A 13,412-nucleotide genomic window follows, 5' to 3' on the forward strand; every position below is an offset into this window, starting at 1 on the left:
GCTCTCTCACTCTCTGTCTTTTGGTCATGTCTGTATGTGATTCTTAGGTTCTAGTTTGGCTACTGCTTGCTTCCATGTCTTCTATCCCCTGTAGTATAAAGCTCATGTGTCCTTGTCCAAGGCTCTTGTCACTTCCTGTTTTATTCTGATAGTCACTTGTCCTGTGTGCAACATGTTCGGTTTTGCTTTGCCTGTCTCGTCAGTTAGATTATGTTCAGTTCTGTTCCCACCTGTGGTTCATTCCCGCGTTTGTCCTTGTGTATGTAAATAATGTCTGCATCTCCCTCTTTTTGCTGTTTGGATTTCTAGTATATGCCCAGTTTTAATCTGTAATTCCAGTAATAAAGTTGCATTTTGAGTTCAGTTCTGTCTCTGAGAGTCCTGCATTTTGGGTCCTTTCCTGCCTGCTTCCCACAGTGTAATGACAGATATAGCTTCCATGCCCGTATAGTGAAGCCAGCATCGGCGTACTTCTAACTCCTTTGGTCGCAAAAAGACCTCTGCTTACGTAGAAGTAGCCTGCAGGACAATGACTCTCTCCTCCTGTGACGTCAGTGAACACTTTCCTGGCCAGTTTATGGGTTCAGTAATCGCTAATAAAGTAACATGTGGTTCATTTTTTAAATTTGGGTCATTACTCAAGTCAGAAAGGTGCTCATGCAGGACAATCACAGTGACGTCACAGTGGCTGGGCCCATCTTGCCTCAAGGAAGCAGAAAGGCACACACTCAGCAGCTGGGAATGCCTTTTAGTCTTGGGATCTGTCAGAGATCATAAGCTAATGAGGCTGCCACCAAATAGTGAATAATGAAATAATGACATGCAAAAATATTTATTAAGGCTGCAGTTTAAGTCTGAGATGATTACTCGGCTGTCTATCAGTGATAAAATAATAATAATATTTACATATACAAAGGTTTGGAAAAGTAATGTAAATGATGATGAGGACATTTTGCTGCCAAAGCTAATTGAAACACTGCTATATTTTCATCACAGAAAATTGCCATGATAATAACTCTGTGTGATTGCAAAGCAGACTTTAGCCCTGAAAAGTAATCATTAAAACCATCAAGTTACACATATTTGAAATTTCATCTTTGGTTTCTCTCTCCTTCTAATTAGCTTTAAAGATTTGATTTTCATGTTAAATCCGGCTCCTTGTTTCTACTAACACTGTAAATGACATGGATTTGTCTCCAGGTGACTATACATTTCCCGAAAAAAACGTGAGAGCGAAGCGAAGGTAAAATGACATGACACACTGGGTCACGTGAGAGAGGAGCTCTGTTTTGTGTGGTTGGTAAACCGTGAGTGCGGGCACCCTCCCAGACTTACTCCTGATGGGCATGATGAGCTGGGGGATGACAGGCAGGATCTTGGGGCCTCCGCGGTCCAGCATGTCATGGATTCCCTGGCGGGCGAAGAGTTCATACGGAAAAGCAGTCTCAGTTAAACCATCAAAGAACAGTGGCAGGTAGTGGTGGTAGTCCAGTGTCTCGACGTCCACCTGAGGACAGAAACACACATTTATATCACAGGCAACATCAGCTCCCTATTAATCTTACTACTAAACTTACTAAAAATACTTAATCTTAAGCTTGTCTCATTAAAGCTTTGGGTGTGTAACAGAAGGTTATAAATGTAAAAGCTCAGATTTTGAAATTTAAGTCAAATTTAAGTCAAGACTTTAACTAAGCCACTCCAAAACCTTCATTTTGTTTTGTTTTTTAGCCATTCAGAGATGGACTTGCTAATATGTTTCTAATCATTGTGCTGCTGCATAATTGAAGTGTGCCTGAACTTCAGGGCACAAACTGACAGATGAACATTGTCCTTCAGGATTTTCTGGTACAGAGCAGAATTCAGGGATCCATCAGTTATAGCAGGTTGTCATGGACCCACACTATCACACCAATGTTCTTTGGACTGATGAGACAAATGTTGAATTTTATTTGTAAATGCTGCATCCTGTTTGCGATGGAACGGCCTCATGGATGCCATTTTTTCCCAGTGTCGTTCTTATTGCTGAATTGTGAACTCTGACCTAATTGAGGCAAGTGAACCTTGCATGTCTTTAGATGTTGTTCTGGGTTCTTTTGTCACCTCCTGGATGTGTTGCTGATACACTCTTGGAATAATTTTGGTAGGTTGGCCACTCCTGGGAAGCTTCACCACTGTCCAAGTTTTCTCTATTTGGGGACAATGGCTGTCACCGCAATTCACTGGAATCCCAAAGCCTTAGAAATGTCTTTGAAACCCTTTCCAGACCGATCATGCCAATGATTTTGTTTCTCAGCTCTTTCATTAGATGGTGGTTAGATGCTTCTTGTTGAGATCTTTTAGTCTTCTTCACTTTCTCAGACAGTTTACATTTAAGCAATTCAACAGGTCTGACAGTTGTCAGCCCTGCATGTGGCTAGTGAAATTGAGCTCAGCTTTCTATGAGTTGAATTAGTTTTCACATAAGATCAGGAAGATTTATATTCTTTTCACTTAATAAACGAATCATAATTTAACACGTATTTTTATTTATTTGTCTTATCTTTGAAATTGTTTGATGACCTGAAACATGTAAGTGCGACCAAAACCGCTTATCCTTGTCAGGGCTAAATGTGATCAATATGGAAAAAAAAGAAATCAGGAAGGGGACAAATACTTTATCACAGCATTGTTATATTCTGGATTACTCCCCTAAACATAAAAAAGAGAAGTGTGTGTTAAATGTGAAAGAGGTCCTGATTAAGTTTCAGGATTCGGTGAGCTGGTGAATGTGTTGCTTACAGCCATGAGGCCCCCTCTCATTCTTTGCCCTTTCTCTTTGTTTGTCCTTGGCTCTGCACAAAACTAGGGCTAAATCTCCTCTTGCCCTCATTTATAACCCTCGCAGTGAACACATACACTCACCTACACACTCTCTCACACACACACACACACACACACACTGCTAGGGGACAGCTGTTCAGAAGATCATGACACCACAGCATGTGGCGTCCTGTGGGGGCTGACATGTTAACACCTGTTTACACCATTTACAGGACAGACAGAGAGACGTGCAGAAACACAATCAGGTGGTAGATGAAGACATTTGTCCGGCTACAGGCTGCTGGCAGACTTTCATGTTGTTCAGTTGTGTGTGTGTCTATTGCATGACACGTGAAAGTGAAGTCTTTCATGTGCGAGAAGCTATTGGGCCGGAGCCACTCAGGCACAATGAACTCGAATGCACAGGTGATCCAAAGGAAGCTGTCCTTGAGTCACGAAATGCACGCAAATCTCACATCTAACCGTGGCTCACACAGCATGTGCATGTATACCGAGGTACCGAGTGTGTATCAATATATGCTTTAGTGCACAGGCAAAAAAGGCTATAAAAATTACAATAAGGTCACCTTCCCAAAATGACATATCTCTCCCAACTCCAAAGTACTGAAATAATTTTTAAGTGACCACGTGTATGTTCACATGAATTCTTGTGCCAATGTGCTCAATGCTATTCACTTTACCTGTCAGTGGCTTTAATGTTGTTGATGATTGGTGTGTACAGATGCACCCTACTGGGCCACGCTGCTCTGTGCTGAAATGTCACCCAGGCAGTGACACTGTGTGCTTTTAAGTCCCTCGCCCTCGCCCCACTGCCGGTCAGAGCCGAGACTTCAAAGCAGGGCTGACCGCCCCTACCTCGCTCAAGCTGCCAATCCTCCCCGACGCACAGCTAACTGCCCCCCCCCCGGGTAAACACAGAGATGGAGGAGGACAGACTAAAGATGGAGACAGGGCAAAGATGGCGACAGAGACAGAAAGCTTGCGCTGTTAGCGCAGAGAGAGACAAGGCTGATTGCTTTGAGGCAATTTGCCGGCCAACCTTGACCTTTCCCCGCGCTTGGTCAAGATCATCACCGTGAGTCAGGCTGACTGGAGAGAAGAACAAAAGCAAACACGAGCCCAGAGAGCAGGGGTGGACAGGGGATGAGAGGGTGAGGAGAAGCGAGATGACACTACATCACCGCGCGGCTCACTAGCCAGTGGCAGTCAGTGGTACACAGGGACACGTCATGCCATAAGCAGCTTTTCTGGATGAGGCTACAGAAATAACACAAACAGCAGACACAATAAAACACTATCAAAAAACCCCTTTTAACCAGTACACTTGGCCTTGTAGAAGCAACTTTAAAAATCCTTAACTATTAACACTGGACATAGCAGGCAGTGAATTTCCCAATGTATTATTTAAATACTACTACATTAGAAACAATGCTAGACACAAAGTAGGATATTTCATTCAGCTGTAAATGAGATAAATTGAATGATTATTATGGAATTAAATAACATAAAAAGGGAGGAAAAACACCCTAATTTGAGTAAATGGAAAAGTATAATACAGAAATACAACCTATAGAAAAAAATACCCACAAAATGCAATTAGTATAAATGTAAAAAGATGTGAACGCTACACCAAAATGTGAAAACTTATCTGATATCTTTCCCCCCAGCTTCAAATTATGCTTTAACATAATATGCGACTTTTTAAAATGAATTCTTACTTGTAGAAACAAAAAAAATGACACACAGGAGAGCAAAAAGTCAAAGTAATACCTGGGGCTAACAGAAAGTGGCACACGTAGTTTTACTTTTCACTGTTAGCACATTATTTGCTCTCACACGACTACGTTGTGAACCTGCGATGTTGCGTGAATAATTACCTGAAGCATTAATTTGCTGCTGTTGTGAACTCTGATGCTCATAATCAAAATCACATAAACAAGCACTTAGGGACTGACTGAAGATTCCAGTTAGCACCGGCAGAGTGAGGACAATCAGCAAACACTCCTGCAAGCTCGCACTGTTTCACATAAACACATACATTCCCGGGGAATCTTAATCAGACACTGTGCTGAGCGCTAACTCTTGCATCCGCTATTGATTGTCCGCCCAGGTTTGTTTGTCTTTGGGTGCCTGAGGGAATCCCCCCGGAGTCTGGGGAGTCAATGAGAGTGGAGCACAGAAAGACTATCAGCCCAGCAGCAGCAATTAGCCCTGGGACTCAGACCTGCGTGTCTCCTCTGGTCAGCGCTGCAACGGCAGACAGACAACAACAGAAGCAGGCCAGCCTCTGCTCATTAAACAGCGGTATCAGAGGCCCCTGACAGCCGCAGGAGACCAGGAGGAACAGAAAACAGCAGGTTGCCACTTTAAATACATAATACCTGGACGCCATTTGGTGTGAGGTGTGTGAATACATGTGTGGGTGCCCGTACTCATGTACGTGCCACTCCATATGAAGCCCGGGAGTGTGCACAGACGTGATAAGCTGCAGTTTTTCAGTGGCGGTGTGTATTATTTCTGATACACACTCTGAGGACATAAAGGCTATAGAGGGAGTGTGAAAGTGACACGGAGAATGGCGGGGTTGTTTTGGGGGGTTTGAACCTGAGGTAAGTGCCGTGGACTATGTCACATGTGATCTGATGTAACAAACACGCTGACACTTCCCATTATATCGACTGTTAGCTTGTGGGTCCAAGGTTTTGTGGGAGGGGGCGGGAGTCGCTGTGTGTTTGAAAGTCAGTTGGTAATAAACTTACATTTCCAAAAGAGCAGCAGCAGAAATCTAATCAAAATAAAGTAGCTGATCAAATCCTGGCCTGGTGACGCACTGGTGTTGTACCTGCACTTTCAACTGAACTTTTGCGCTGAAACAAAAAAAACACTGTCATCTTATCTTGCTGTCTTAGTGAAGCCTGCCTCATAGAACAGGCACGAAACAGGCTGCAGTGCAGCTGTTTGACAGCGATGCTATTTTAATTGATGATGCCATAATGACTTGACCTGGATTCTGCCTCCTGTTAACACAAGTACAGGTTGCTGTATTTAGATGAGCTGGCAGATGAGCTGCTGTCAATTATTTCAGCTTTAAGAGGAGAACAGGTTTCCTATTGGAGCCGCTAACACTGTGAGTCATTCACCGCACAGTCACTGTAGCCAAACAAGCATCCATTAGTTCTGCTGTAAATGTATTACACAAGACCAAAAAAGAATGCAGAGCTCACACATGACAGAAAAAAAAAAAACAGTGTGCGTGCATCTAAAAGATAGGCTCAGGAGAGAAATACACCCTAGAAGAGCTATAAGTTATGAGGGATGCAGGAGGCAGGTGTGAACCAACCGGCACTAAAAATAACCACACAGCACAACAGTGTAGTCTGGGCTCCACCACGTAATTAACTAACCAAACACTGACTGTACATTGTGTGTTGGTCATGTTTTCATTTTTCCTCTATAACCTGTGTTGTCCAGCAGCTTTAGCAAGCAGGATCATGATCTGTTGAGCCAAACACACTTGCCTTGCTCTATAAACTCTCTATAAACTCTTCTCAGTCAATTTCTTTTTTTATTCATATTAATAAACAGATAGTGTACCGATGCCAAAGTTGACAGACGGGGAGGGTCAGATTAGCAAGAGAAAAGAAAAAGATGATGATGAAAGAGATGAAGAACTGGGGGAAAGATAGAAAAGATAGAAAATAAGAGAAAAAGCACAAATAAAGTCAGATTCTGTTTCATTTTTTATATGCATGCATTCTTCTTTGGTAGATGTCAGATTACAGCACAGTCAGTCTGCAGCCACATCATCATGACTGAGCAAATTTTCTTAAATTTTCTTAAATGAGATTTAAAAAAGGAAATTAAATTTGTTGCAGAGCTCAGTGTATCTGAGTGTGTGCAGAAACATTTATCTCCTGATTGATATTTTGTTAAGAAGTCTTGTTGCTATGATCATAGTAAGCTGTGAATAAATTTGATATCCTCTGTGTCTTTTTGCAGCAATATAACACATATTACATATTTACAAACCTTGCTAAGCATACTGAGGATGGCTCAGGATACCATGCTGTTTGTCAGGTTTTGTCAGTTTTTGTGGTGAACAATCCCAAATGCAAACTCTTGGGCAGATGAAAACAACCTTTTATTGAAAGCAAAACAAAATCCATTCACATGTCATGCAGTGCAGGACTGCCAGGAAACACAGGAAGCTCAGAAACAGGACTCGGTACACAGCATGAAATTAAGGCAAGCTCAGGAAATAAATGCACAAGAGGTAATAAGGGCAAAGGGGAGACACCTGGGAAGTACATAAAGCTGAACTAAATCTGAATAATGAGACACAGGAAGCAAAAGCACAGACACATGTCTATCAAAATAACACAGGATGTAACTAATGGCCAGTGCCATCCTCTATGCCAGGGGTGTCCAACTCCAGGCCTCAAGGGCTGGTGCCCTGCAGGTTTTAGATATCACCCTGTGTAAACACACCTGAATCAAATGATTAGTTTATTACCAGGCCCTTGGAGAACTTCAAGACATGTTGAGGAGGTAATTTAGTCATTTAAATCAGCTGTGTTGGATCAAGGACACATCTAAAACCTGCAGGACACTGGCCCTTGAGGCCTGGACACCCCTGCTCTATGCCGTTGCATGCTGGAGCAGCAGGTTGAGGGTCGCAGATGCCAACAGACTCAGTAAACTGATCCACAAGACCAGTAATGTTGTGGAGATGGAGCTGGACTGTCATGGTTTGCCAGGGCAAGCTGTGTGGAGTGAAGAATAATGGACCCAAACGCTGGCACTGGCTGAGATGTGAAGAGGGAGCTTTATTGACGTGTGGTGAAAATACAGACAGCAACGGAGGTGACGAGGACAAAAACTAAGACAAACCTAGACTGGGAAAAAACTAGCAAACGAAAATGAAACCTACCGGTAAGCTCACGGGAAGAAACACAGGATGACGCCAGGGTGAGACACGGAGTGACACAGGGAGGTAACACAGACGGACCGACAATGAGCATAGGTAAACACACATTATATATACATACGGAGGGGAATGAGGAATGCAAAAGAGGACGGAGGCACAGCTGATTCTAATTGACCAGACGAGACAAGGGACGCAGACCTTGAAAGTAAAACAGGAAACACAGAACACAGGGGAGCCACATAACAAAACCTAGAACTAGAACTCAAGAAATACTAAAAGACTAAGGAGCTAGACAGGTAGACACCGTGAGAAAGAAACCAAAAACAAAAAGTCCAAAACATTAAAAAACACTGGGTCACCGACCCAGAACCATGACATGGACTCCCTTAAAGTGGAGTCGGAGAGGTGGATGTTGTTCAAGATAAGGACACCTCCCACCCACTCTATGACGTGCTGGCCAAACACAGGAGCAGGTTAGGTGAATGACTGAGATTACCCATAATGCACCACTGAATGGCACAGGAAATCATTCCTGCCTGTACAACTCCTTCATCTAATGATCAGTACACAATGCAATAGTTCCACCCGTTTGCACATCCTCTACAGTGAAAATAACAAATAACCAGGTTTTCCAGTTTACAGATTAGAGTAAAATGTCAGTCATAAATAGTTAATCTCTGTAATATTCAGGATATTTATAATTGAGCTATTTGTATATATTAGAGCCATTTCTTATATTTTGTAACTCTGTTACTCTTCTTATTGTCTTGGAGCAACTGTAACCATATAATTTCCTTAGGGATTAATAAAGTATTCTGCTTCTCATTCTGATAAACAGCAAACACTAACAGGGTGATTAACTGTACAGAGGGAACACAGGAGAGGCATTATAAACCAACAGAAGAAATACGGTAAGTGGAACAGAAGCACTGAGAACACAATAGGCAAACTAAGAATCAAACTGCAGACGATTAATAATCACTAGAACTTAGGAGTCCAAATATGCAAAATGCACATTTGGGTAAAAAAACCCAGGATAATGACAATATTACACTAACGCTGGGCATTAATGCGATGTGATTGTAGTAATACATCAGCGCTCCCTGTCATTGATATTTCTTTAACCAGAAGCCCTAGAAATTCTCCACCACTTACTTTTTCCTTTTAAAACACGATTTAACACTAATAACATAACAATAAAAAAATGACCTTTTTTACCCAGCAAAATAATAGTAACTATTATACGTAAAATGGAGTGTGTATATTCAGAGTTTTCTCTAGTGAGCAAGCAGATGCCGTGCTGAGCGGAGGCACTGAGTACATTTTTATTAGACCAAAATTTCAGCCACTAAGTTGGCTAATACCTGCTGCTTTAACGCATCAAACCAGCTCATAAAAATATAAAGAAGTTTAGAAAAGGAATAAAGAACCAGGCAAATCTTGTGACTTAGCACTGTTTTACCTATTTATTTGACATGTCCATCCACTTAATGTCTATTAATTACTGAATATGATCTTTATATGATTCTGTTTATTTTTTTATCAGTGGAAATCAACTCAAAGCGTCTTGGTCTACCTAAGAAGGTCTGCTGCTCTCCAACAATTAGGATTATTGCTAAGGCTAATCTCCCTTTCTTGACCTTTATCTCGTCATAGGGGTTTGGCTTCCTAGATTATCAAATAATAGGTACATAAAGCATTGGATTAAATTGTTATTCAGGGGGAGCATTTCCCAGAAATCCCAGTCATTGTTTAAATCCCCCCCTAGTGTGGAGGCCGAGGTTTTTTTATGAAGATCAGATGAATCCGCCATGACACAAGTCAATAAGTAGGAAAGGTCAGTTCACCATCAACATGACACATACTGTGTGGATAGCAAAATCACTCTTACTACTATAAATGCATAAACTGTAAAGTCGATACTAACATTAATGGTTGGGCAGAGATGCTCAGCATGTTTAGTTCGAGATTCATCTTATATAAAAAAACATGAATTCAGCTTTCAATTTTTTTCCACACACAGAGAACAAAGATAACAATACACATAGGAAAATCGTGCCTGAACAGATGTGTGCAAACGTTTTTTTCTGTAGAGGTTGCTGAGTTAGCCAAATCCTGAGAAATAACAGCTGGTGCCCACCTGACTGTAGGTTGCTGCTAACTTTGTCTCTTAAAATGCCACTGAAGCACTTTTGTACATCCAGCTTCCTGTTCTCTGCGAAAGTGTTAACACATGTTGATGTCTCCTCATTAACTAAATTAACACAGTGGCAGCAAAATAAGTTCTGGCTCTGACATAAATATTGTCTTTTATTTTGAAGAAAACTGTGTTTGGGTGGATGCTGCACCTCTTACACACAGCTTTTTTTTTTTTTTTTTTAAATAAGCTGTTATAGCAGCACCTCTCCAACATTTCAGAAACTGTCGTGAGCGCACAGCACAGACAGGTAATAATTTATTCATACTAATCCAAGCTTGTTTCCAACTGTGCCACAGGTGCACAGCACACCTGTGGCCACAATGTTTCCAAAAATCAGTCGGCATGTTGCGTGAGCTCACTGTGAATACAAGACGGGGGGAAAAAAATTAAAGGGAAAAGGATGAGAATATTTTGACTTTCTTGGAGGTCACAATAAGAGGAGCAAGACTGGAATAGGCAAACCATAAGTGAGGGAAAGAGGAGTGAGTCACTCTCGCTATCTCCCCTGACAGCTGTTTCCATCTAACAAGCATGCAAGTATGCTCAATTCAAAGCACTAGTAGCCGAGTGCATGGTGTCAATTGAAATGATACCTAACACAGGCTGGATGAGACAATTTCGTGGCTTCAAAGATAGTTCAAAACCGGGACATAGTGAGTTATGAATTTTATGTGAACCAACCGCTCTCTCTCTCACACACACACACACACACACACACACACACACACACACATACACATACATAAAAACATGCATACAAATACATGCTGAGATGAAAAGAACTTTATTTAGGTACGCAGTCGTGCCGGCAGTCTTAAATGGGGTGTTGAGGATTAAAAGCAGGAGGTTGTTATTAGTGTAACAAACATTAGCCAGGCGAGCCAAAGGAGCGACCCTGTAAGACAGTGTTTCCATTGAGAATCTGTTTCTATTAACACTGTTGTTAAAGGTGACGAATATTCACGGTAGATGTTACAAGCTGCAAACTGTTGGAGCGTTTCCATTTTTCCCGATAAAGTCTTCATCGCACGGTGAGAGAAAACTCAAATGAATGTTTTAGCTCACATAACGTGTCATTTGAGTATGTAGCAAAAAATGGGAGGAAAGAAATGCTGCAGGCTTTTCTAAAACAGGCATATTTGCACAAACTGTCATCGTGAAAATCATTACAAAGTTTGTGCTTCTACAGTTTTTTTGTGTGTTTACATAAGAAACAAAGAATAAATTTGGCTCGTTCTCGCACTCCCACTGAGAGCCTATCACAATTATTCCTCTCCAAACGAGAAAGGAAGTAAACCAATTAATTTGCCACATACATTTCAAACTTGCCAGCAGAAAGCTGGTAATATCCTCCGGTGGATGTGTTTACCAATTTCAATCAGCTCATGCCGTTTGTGTTGAACAAAACATACACTGCTGCCTCTGCTAGCTGCACTTGAGCTGCCAAAATATATCAGGCACTGTACGACTGCAGCGGATGACAAAATGTAAACAGAGTGACGCAAGGGCTGATGGAGGAGTGGAGGGGATTGAGAGCAGTAATGTTAGAAGAAGCTGAGAAAACGGTGCGGAAGCTGCTCCAGTTTTAAAGGTGAGGCAGCTAAATAAAGCTCGGATTAGGACTCCGCTCGGTGTGCGGGACCCTCTGCCACTGCGATGGAAGTAGGCCAGAAAAGTGGAGAAAAGCTGGAGGGATTCAGGAGTCCGTGACAGGAGTCGTGGAACAAAATAAATGTGATCAAAGGTTTCGTTCGAGTAATATAAGTCCAGACCTACACGTACGCTTGCATGTGAGGTACAGATATTTAAAACAATCTAGCGGTGTGACCGTTCCTGCATCTTGTCTAGCAGAGCCACAGCGTCTGCTTTTAGCTTCCAGTGATTACAGCTCAGCAGCCGAGCTTGACAACACACGGGCAGAGTGTAATCAAGTCGGAGAGAGCGAGGTGTAATCAGCATTTCGCCTCCAATCAGCCCCAAAATCACTGTCTCTAATCTGCAGCCAGCCATTGATGGGTTTGATTGATAGGATGGATTTGTTATCTGGCTGTGGGGGTCTGCAGGGAGCAGAACAACAAGCAAGAGACACAGTCAGCTTATCAGCTATTGCTACATTTGTTACCGCTCCCCTTGTTGAGCAAGCAGAGCTTTTCCTCACAGGCTACAACTGCAGTTCTCCTCTCGTTTATCATACAGAAGAATTAAATGTGGACACTTCAAAGTACTTCCACACACAAGGGTCCCCGGGGGCATGTGTTTTCTCCCTGTTTAAAATGGAAAAGGCCTATCCATCACTGGCTGTTTGTGACGGAAACAGAAACCACAGCGAGTATTTCTCCTTGTGTGTGCGTCTGCGCGTATGACTTTGCAAGTGCATGTGGGGTATGCATGCATTAATTGCTCACGCATAAGTGTATGTGTCTGTGATTTGTACGTGTCAGAAGCCTTGGAAAGATATGGGGACAGATCCATACTTTTTCTGCAAGCAAATACCGTGACTGCAGCATCTACTGTCTGCAGTTTTGATAAATCTCGCTCCTCTGCCTCAAACTACACAGACGAATCCTCACAAATGTTCAAACAAATATGCTCATTTTCAATGAGCATGTGATGAATGAGCTCCATTGATTTTGTGCACAAAGCCAAAACAATATAGACCAAGACGAATGCTTGGCCTGTTTAAGATAACAAGGGAGCTTTACCAGGTTGAGCGACAGTCTTTCAGTGCGTTTCAAGAAAAACAGTCAACAAAGACTGGATAAAAACAACTAAACCGGTAGTTTACATATGTGAATGTGAATGTTATACCAGTTTATACTGGATTTGGCTTTCATTTTATTAACCTTCAAGTGAGCAAGAGGGGTAATTTGTGATATTTAAATGTCCCATTGTGATATTTTTAACTGTTGCAATAATGTTTCTTTCCTATTTGGGCTCACCTATAGTCTAGGAAGGATGATCTGATATCGTCGTGTTGGTGTTGTTCCCAGATCATCATGAAAATGTTGTTCCAGGTTCAACATTGCAAGTGACCAATCACATTGTTGTGACGTAATGGCGCCAAGCCATTCGTGCATTTATGGAATTCCAATGTTGCAAGGACAATATCAATTGTGCTTACCGTTTATTAAAGGGTTAGGGTTAGGATTAGGGTCAGGGTCCGTTGATCAGTGGACAGAGGCGGTTTCTCGCAGCTTAAGTACAGTTTTTTGTTTTACGGCGGTTTTTCCCGAAGTCGCAAAAGTATGACGTCACAACATTTTGATTGGTCACTTGCAATGTTAATCCTGGAACAACATTTAGTATGATGATCTGGGAACAACACCAACACGACGATATCAGATAGGAAATATTTGTTTTTTTTGTTTTTTTTGTTTTAGGTTAATAGGCTTTTATTTTATTGCAATCTATAATTTTTTGGCAATTATCCCATAATTAAGCATCTTATTTTGACAGTGACAA

General features: G+C 41.8%; 1 protein-coding gene across 6 annotated transcripts in view; it reads right to left on the minus strand.

The window, feature by feature from the left end:
• Positions 1 to 13,412, minus strand: part of pacrg (PARK2 co-regulated) — a 144,286-nt gene that overhangs the window by 65,279 nt on the left and 65,595 nt on the right. For 5 of the 6 annotated variants that reach the window (XM_003458815.4, XM_005463970.4, XM_005463971.3 and 2 more), the window contains exon 3: positions 1,336 to 1,507. In XM_003458815.4, coding sequence (XP_003458863.1) covers positions 1,336 to 1,507 — 172 coding nt within the window. The remainder of the gene's footprint in view (positions 1 to 1,335; positions 1,508 to 13,412) is intronic. The other variant, XR_003215318.1, reaches the window with a different exon arrangement.

This window comes from Oreochromis niloticus, linkage group LG19, assembly GCF_001858045.2.
Source record: "Oreochromis niloticus isolate F11D_XX linkage group LG19, O_niloticus_UMD_NMBU, whole genome shotgun sequence".
NCBI classification, from domain to species: domain Eukaryota; kingdom Metazoa; phylum Chordata; class Actinopteri; order Cichliformes; family Cichlidae; genus Oreochromis; species Oreochromis niloticus.